This window comes from Rhinichthys klamathensis, unplaced genomic scaffold, assembly GCF_029890125.1.
Source record: "Rhinichthys klamathensis goyatoka isolate OS25496 unplaced genomic scaffold, OSU_Roscu_1.1 h1tg000485l_1, whole genome shotgun sequence".
Classification (NCBI taxonomy): Eukaryota; Metazoa; Chordata; class Actinopteri; order Cypriniformes; family Leuciscidae; genus Rhinichthys; species Rhinichthys klamathensis.
Window position 1 is genome coordinate 764433 of NW_026606972.1, and position 7832 is coordinate 772264.

At 37.7% G+C, this 7832-nt stretch overlaps 1 protein-coding gene across 4 annotated transcripts; it reads right to left on the reverse strand.

The window, feature by feature from the left end:
- Nucleotides 1-1871: 1871 nt before the first annotated feature.
- On the reverse strand, nt 1872-7233 carry socs2 (suppressor of cytokine signaling 2). 4 transcript variants are annotated; one of them, XM_056237320.1, is made up of 3 exons: nt 6897-6973; nt 4087-4341; nt 1872-2719 (listed from the first exon to the last, which is right to left on the reverse strand). In XM_056237320.1, exons 2-3 carry the CDS (start codon nt 4211-4213, stop codon nt 2253-2255), a joined length of 594 nt encoding a protein of 197 aa, XP_056093295.1. In that variant the 5' UTR covers nt 4214-4341; nt 6897-6973; the 3' UTR covers nt 1872-2252. The 4 variants fall into 4 exon arrangements, with proteins under 4 accessions (XP_056093295.1, XP_056093294.1, XP_056093297.1 ...); XM_056237319.1 differs by having other exon boundaries at nt 1872-2722; XM_056237322.1 differs by lacking the exon at nt 4087-4341 and having other exon boundaries at nt 6897-7233.
- Between the last annotated feature and the right edge of the window lie 599 nt (nt 7234-7832).

Here is a 7832-nt window from a genome sequence, read left to right on the forward strand (position 1 = left end):
GTTTATTAAGACACCCTCCTGAGAAAAGGTTAACACAGGCCAATGCTTGTTGACCATGCAACAAAAGCAGAACAATCCATGCTGATAAATTAACTATTGGTTCAGAATGTGCAACAAAATACTAAGCCGGTGGAATATTTCATTTTCAAAAATACACACGCTTAAAGCCTGGAGAATGGCAAGAACCTGTGTTAGCAACTTTTAAAAGTGCACCTTAAGATGTTTATATACATTACCTTTCAAAGATTTGGGGTACATCAGATTTGGCAAAGTTTTTGGAAGAAGTCTCATGCATGCAAGGTTGCATTTACTTGATCAAAAATACAGTAAAAACAGTGATATTGTGAAAAATATCACAATTTCAAATTAAAATGTTATTTATTCCTGTAATGGCACTCCAGATACTCCAGTCTTCAGTGTCACATGATCCAGTGTCACAGAAATCTTTCTAATATGTGGATTTGCTGCTTCAGAAGCACTTCTTATTATTATTATCAATGTTGAAAAAAGTTGTGCTGCTTAATATTATTGTGGAAACTACAATAGGCTACATTTTTTCAGGATTCTTTGATGACAAGAAAGTTCAAAAGAACATATTTTGTAACATTATTAATTTCTTTACTGACACTTTGATCAATTCGCTGAATAAAAGTAAAAAAAAATTAATATACAGTATAAATACACTATATATACTAACCCCACATTTTTGAACAGTAATATGTTTTTTTAAAAGGGCTATTTTAAAATGTAATTTTCCAGTAGGTATTACATTATCATGATGACACATCAGGATATACAGTATATCATATCGCAAGGTACTTGCCAATTCCCAGCAGTTCCTTGGGCAACCATGACATCAAAAGATCATCTATGACTACAGTACAAAAATATAACATGGATAATGAGCAAATAAAACATACTCAAAAAGCATTCAGTTACAAACTCCCATGTCTCAAACACAGGATGCAAAACATCTCAGACACCTATAAAGGAATAGTTCACCCAAAAATGAAAATTCTGTAATCATTTACTCACCCTCATGCTGTTCCAAAATCATATGGCTTTCTTTCTTCTGTGGAGCACAAAAAAAAGATACCTCAAATGTCAGTTAACATCCGAGGTTTAACACCAGTTGACGTTTGTGTCACCAGTTGATATGGTCTGTGTATGCGTGCTTTGATCAATGACGTGAAAGTAAAATAGCCTAAACTTTCAGAAGACTTAGAATATTCCAGTTGAGTTGAATGGATTCATTTCATACTAAAAATAAAGGTTCTTTAAATGGTTCCATGAAGAACCTTTAACACATCCATGGAAGCTTTCCATTGGACAAAAGGTTCTTAGTGAAAAAAGGTTTTTGATTCACACTAAGACCAAAATTGTTCTTTTAAGAACTGCTCGCTGGAAGGTTCTTGGGGAACCTAAAATGGTTCTTCTAAAAATAAAAAAATTGAAACCTTTATTTTTAAGAGTGTAGCTGTATGTCCTTAATAGTTTTGAGCTTGACAGGTTTGGACCCCATTGGTTTTAATATATGGACAAAAACAGCTGCAACATTCTTCTTAATATCTTCTTTTGTGTTCCACAGAAGAAAGAAAATCGAGTTTGGAACAACATGAGGTTGAACTGTTCATTTTATTCACTACCACACCTTGAGGTGTTCTGTACATCTGAGGCATTTAACTATTAGAAACCCACAGATTTCGGTGTAGGTATAGTGTGCCACACACATGCTGCTCACTCGCTCTTTAAAAAGTTACAGGCCATAAACTTGTCAAGTGCTCAATGAAGGACACTTAACATTGTTATGATATTTTTTCGTATTATCAGGATAGTTCTCCCAAAAATGATAATTATGTCATTGTTTACTCACCCTCATGATATCCTAAACCTGTAAGACTTTCTTTCTTCTGCGGAACGGGGAAGATATTTTGAAAAATGTCTATGTTGATATACAATGAAAGTCAATGGAGTGCAGTGTTGTTTTGGTCCCCATTGACTTTCATTAAACAGAGTATCTTCTTTTGTGTTCCACAGAAGAAAGAACGTCAAACAACATGGTTTAGGTTGGAACGACATGTGGCTGAGTAATTAATTACATTTTTGGCTGAACTATCACTTTAAAGTAGTCCTTGGGCACGAGGAGAGGGATCCCAGGCAAATGATCCTAAACCGGACATTAGCACCCCATTATCACTGGGTCTATGATCCATAGAACCACAGCACTTATGGTCATTGTCGTTCACACGGTTCTATACATTATAGGTGTAGTCTGTCAGGTAATCCTTCAGCCGGTTAGGCAAAGGAAGTTCTTGTACTCGCCGTGTGGTTTTATTGATGGCAATACGACACAGATGCTGCAGAGACGGTGTGGCCGTGTACACCGGAGTCGTGAGCAGCAGCTGCACGGTGCCGTTGAATGGGGCGAGAGGGGTAGTCCTGTCCTTACAAGACGTCCGGGACAGCTGCACGTAGTGCTCCACGAGATGGACGACACTGTCGAACTGCTTGAGTTTGGGCTTGACCAGCACCACGGAGTCCAGCTTGAACTTGCCGTCCTTGTATTCAATACGCAGGTTGGTTGGTCCCGCAGATGTCATGGCGGAGATGGTGAAAAGGTAGTCCCTCTGAGAGCTGTCCCGGACCAGAAACGTGCCCTCCGACGTGTCCTGCAGGATCTCCTTGGCTTCGTTGGCTGTCAGGCTGCCCCAATACCAGCCTGCTTCCAAGAAAAGAAGACACACAGATGGTCACACGTATCCTGTTCCACAGTATTTGTTTCAGTCGTTTGCTTGTGTAATATGAGACACATAATGTTTCCCTCAAAGGACATGCTCACAAAGCCATGACTAATTTGCATCTGATAATGTAGCAAAAACCAAGCAGTACGAAATGGGCTGTTAAATTAACGTTAATCAAAACATTATGGCAACTCTGTGGCACAGCAAGACTAAACAACACAGCAAATATGTCAACAAAAATGACGTATCTTTCCTGAAATACTGAACTAGACCATCTGACTATTTCATCTTGGGGGTATTTGACATTTTTTACAGGCAGATGCTTGACATATGTTCCCAAAAAAGCTACTCGAATCGTTTTTCTCAGCAGCAAACAAACATAAAATTGGATCTCGTTGCAGCATCTTAATTACTGTATCTTGCTTTTCTTTTATATACAGTGCAGTGCTGGACTAAATTTGTTTGTGCACTTGAAACCAGAAAGGGACACAAGCAATTGAGGGCAAATGTTCTAGCCAGACCAGGAAACATAACAAAAGCTTTATAGACATGATAATGTCACTCTTTTGTTGCACAAAAGCAAACAGAAAATGTAAACAGTAAGGCTTTTGTCAGGAAATTCACGTAGTTCCTACTTGCATTGCATTCACTTACATACTTCATATCAGGGTCAGAAAGGGGGGTTTGTGGGAAAAATGCCACAGAAAATGACAAAAATGCCCTCTGAATTCAGTATGTGGGGGCAAAAAAACACAAACGCAAAAACCTTTGTATTTGTAACATCTGATAGTTCTTAATACTGTCTTGAATTTATTTTATCACACATATTCCCAATCTCCTTATATGAATTAATGCATTCAGTAAATTCAAGTGCTGACATAAAAAGGCTAAAAAAATATATACTATATATAAAAATCCAAAGGTGATGAAAATTGCCCCGTAAAGGAAAAATGCATTACTCGATTTAGGCTTACTTTTTTGTTGACATTCACCTCTCTTATATTTCTCTCATATATAACAAAACCAAAAAACACACTAGATGCAAATTAATCACATAAATGAATAAACAAACAGCAGTCCTGAAACAACATTTTCAATATGACATTCAAAAAATGAAATCATAGCTGCTTTGAAAACATCAACAAACTCTAAAAAACGACCTTTGAAATTTTATATAGAGGATTAATTATCACTTTAAATATTCGCTATTATCACTTTTAACATCACATTTGACGCATTTAAAATAAATCACTGCCTGTGGCTGTGTTTGTACAACATTAATCCAGTCAGTGGTACAGCACAGGAACAAATGAATAGAATATGGAAACGAGCAGTAAACGTTTACCAGTGTTTTTAAGGTCTCTCATGGCAGTGGCAATGCGACTCTGTTCGGACTCCGTGACTTGGGTTTCGGTTTGCGATCTTCTTTCATTCTCGATGCTTTCCGTAGAGTCGGATGAGTGACAGGTCATTGGAGAACCGCGTTCTGCATCCAGTCAATGTCTATAATTATCCCTCAAAGACGACTGACTCTTACAATCAACCAAAACATGTGGGAAGTCTTCCAAAGCACCCGTGGATGTTGTTTGGCTGCGGGGATCTGAAAATACAAACATGTTTTAGACTACAGAATGCGTTACATTAAGAAATTAGAATAGGGAGTGTTGTAACATGTTTTGTTTCAAGGTCTGTAACGATGACAATATTTTTTTCTTTCAAACGTTGATAATATTCCCATATAGGCTAAAACTGGAAATTAAAGTTGTTCATCTCTGAACTGTTTAAATGAATGTCAAGTATAGCCTACAAAGAGTGCTATTGTTACAATCTTCCACCTGTTTGTAACACTATACGTGGTCGTTTTAAATTTTTGTGGTAATCAAATCTACTTGTTAAAAATAATTATGCCATCATGATCCCACATCACCCTCATTTCCTTTTAAACATTTAATGGGGTTTGAACTGCATTTTTTATATCATTTTATAATGTTTCCTGGGGTGCACTTATAATGTTAGTACATCAAAAATTGCCATCATTTAGAAATAAAAGGCCATTTTCGACTCAGATTTTAAGGGGGCATGTCTGATGTGAGAGTTAAATGTAAACGCACACTGATATATGATTGGCTAATATCTTTGCATATGAAATAAGTAGGCTATTACATGTGGAACTCTCTTGAAACTATAGGCTATTACTAAGTTTTTACTATTACAGCTGTCGAGCTAATCGTGATAACTCCCATGGCATGAAAGGTTGCAGTGATGAGAATTGCAGCCAATGACAGACATGTCTGTTGAGCGCATGAATGCAGTGATCTCGTCATTACATCACCCCTTACATCACGGCTCGTAGCCTACACACCGGGAAGAATATCGGCGCGCGTTATTCGCCACCATTTTTCAACGCGTTTTTTGTGTTCACACCCAAGCGATTTTCGCTGACAATGAGCCTAGTGAACATGCCAATTCATTCCCTGACATTAGATGGCGCCCATTTGCTCTGCAATACCACTCCATAACAGTTCTCTTTTATCAAGATTTTTGTAGTCGCTGTCGCGTTTGTCATAGTTCTTTATGTTCCGACACCAACGAGACCAGCAGCTCTACATTCATTTTGCCTTGCATATTCCTCGTCTTATTTCTTCTTCCCGGCAGTGTAGACCTGTCGATGGTGTAGTAGAGTCACGCTACTTGGCGTAGCCTATATCTTCTTCGCAGTTATGTATCTGTGCAAGACCGTTTTGTGTTTGAGCGCCCCAAAGTTGTGTTTTACTGCAACTTCAGAAGCTCCAGACATGTGAGCAAAAGCGCCAATCTCATTGGTCAGATGGTTCTTGACACGGTGCTCAAACTAAAAAAAACAGGCGGTTTAAAAAAAATGATGCTTGGCGTTTTTCGCGTTGGTGTGCACACTCACATTGGCGTCCTTTGTTTAGTCACGAGGCGTTAAACGTCGGCGAATATCGCGCGCGAAATTCGTCCCGGTGTGAACAGGCCTTCACACTATTATGTCATAATGTGACAGAATCTGAAACTAGTCATTTTTGGAGCTTGGTTTCAATAAAAGCTGTTTTTGGACTGACGAGGAAGTTTTGAGTTCTGAAACTTACAGGATGTTTTTATACATCACATGTAAAAAAAAATCAAGGAAAATTAGATTTCTCAATTCATGACCCCTTTAATTCAACCTGGTCCACTTATAGGAAGCGTTCAATAGAAATTCACTAAACACAGACAGTTAGCTGCGAAGTTCAGCTAAACACAGACAGTGCGTGTGTGTGTTAGTCACTCACTCACAACAATTATTGTAAGTGTAGCAACACTTCTATTTTGTTCAATATTTGTGTCCAGCAGAATGGAAAATGTTTCAACCCTTCCTGTCTATTTAGACATTTTGTATTTATAGTTTTAAACACGTATAGCCTATGAAAAGCTTGTGTGAATGTTGTAGGCTATAGTTCTGCCTTCAACATACGCTACATTATCATGATCGCAAAAGAAGTTATAACATATATGAAATTACTCCTTTTTTTCTTACCTCCAAATTGTTTTTGTCCAGTAAATCCTTTAAATTACAGCCTTACAGCTTCTACTGTCACCTCACTCAGGAGGGTGGTGCTCTCGTTTGATAGCGATTCCACCCATGTAGCTCATTTCTAATTGGTTATTTGAAATACACTCATAAGGTGATAAATGAAAGTGGCCATTACGTGTTAATCTCCATTAAATAATACCATACCCATAACTACTATTATTTGTTCTGTTGTTGTTTTTTAATTGGATAAAATAACGAAATGACAATCGTCATGAGCTTCATAAACGTTAAGTATTCCGTCCTTATTTCGAGTGAATGGTTCATTGCGCACGTGCATGAGGAATAAAAACAAAGTCTGCCTTTAAGAGACGGCAAATACGCAGAACTGCCTTTCCTAGGAAACTGCATTGACAGCTCCTGGTAAATGATAGTGTGACAAATAAGATAAACGAAAGTATTTTCTACAAAACGTGTAAATTAAAATACGTCTACATGCGCGAATCCTTTGATGTAGCTGCTATCTGAGACACAATAAAGCACAAGAGAAATAAAGCAGAACATATTTTGAATATAAACTTGAGCCCGAAAGGCGGCAGTCGGAGAAAGCGCACATCACTTACCTTTTTTTCTAAGTGAAAGCAATAAGCAATTAAGTCCAGGGCGTTTCGCGTTACAGACGTTCAATGGCACCATTATTTAGACGCATCATTTATTAATGGGAAACACTGATCGGTTCACTGTCAGACGACCAGCTCGCCCTGATGCTCAGCAGGTCGGGACGCGTTTTTCCTTGTATTCGCATTGATTCTTTCGGCAGCGACACTCCACTCAGTCTAAACGCACCGCACGTTCAAACGCGTTAAAGCGCGCGCCAAGCGAGCAGGACACATATAATTACTCTCTCCAGCAGTTTAGCGATATTCCAACGAATCTTTTTTTCTGCTTTGTATGTGTGTGTGTGTGCTCGTCGTTAACGACTTAATCCTCATTTAAAATGACTGGTATACAAAAGACTAATTTCCAGGAACTTTCCAGGAATCGTATCACGTGGTCAGAAACGCGAGCGCTCTCTTAAGGTCGTGCCAAATAGCTATATTGTTGTTTTTGTTTATGTTTGTTTTGTTAAGATCTGTCAGACACAGATATTTATCACAATCCATGCTACATGTCATTTTAATTTGATTTAATTTTATTATGATTATATGCCTTTTGATGTAAAGAATATTTTTCAATATTACCATAATAAGGTATTTGTAATTTCTTTAGGCTATATAAAAGAAATGAAATACAAGAGACAGGCAATTAAATAGGCTACTGCCATACGTACAATGTTGCACACCCCAAATATAGCATATTTTTTATTGTTAATTCTTTCTTTCTATATGTTTATTTATTTTTTTAAACATCTGTGATGGGCTTTTTTTTTAATAGGATTCACTAAAAAGGAATTTACAGTTGTTGCTTTTCAAGATCCGTGAGCCAGTCATAGCGTGACAAGTGCCACCTTAAACCAGGAATTTATTGCCTATGACAAAACAAAATTATAAGAAGCTGTA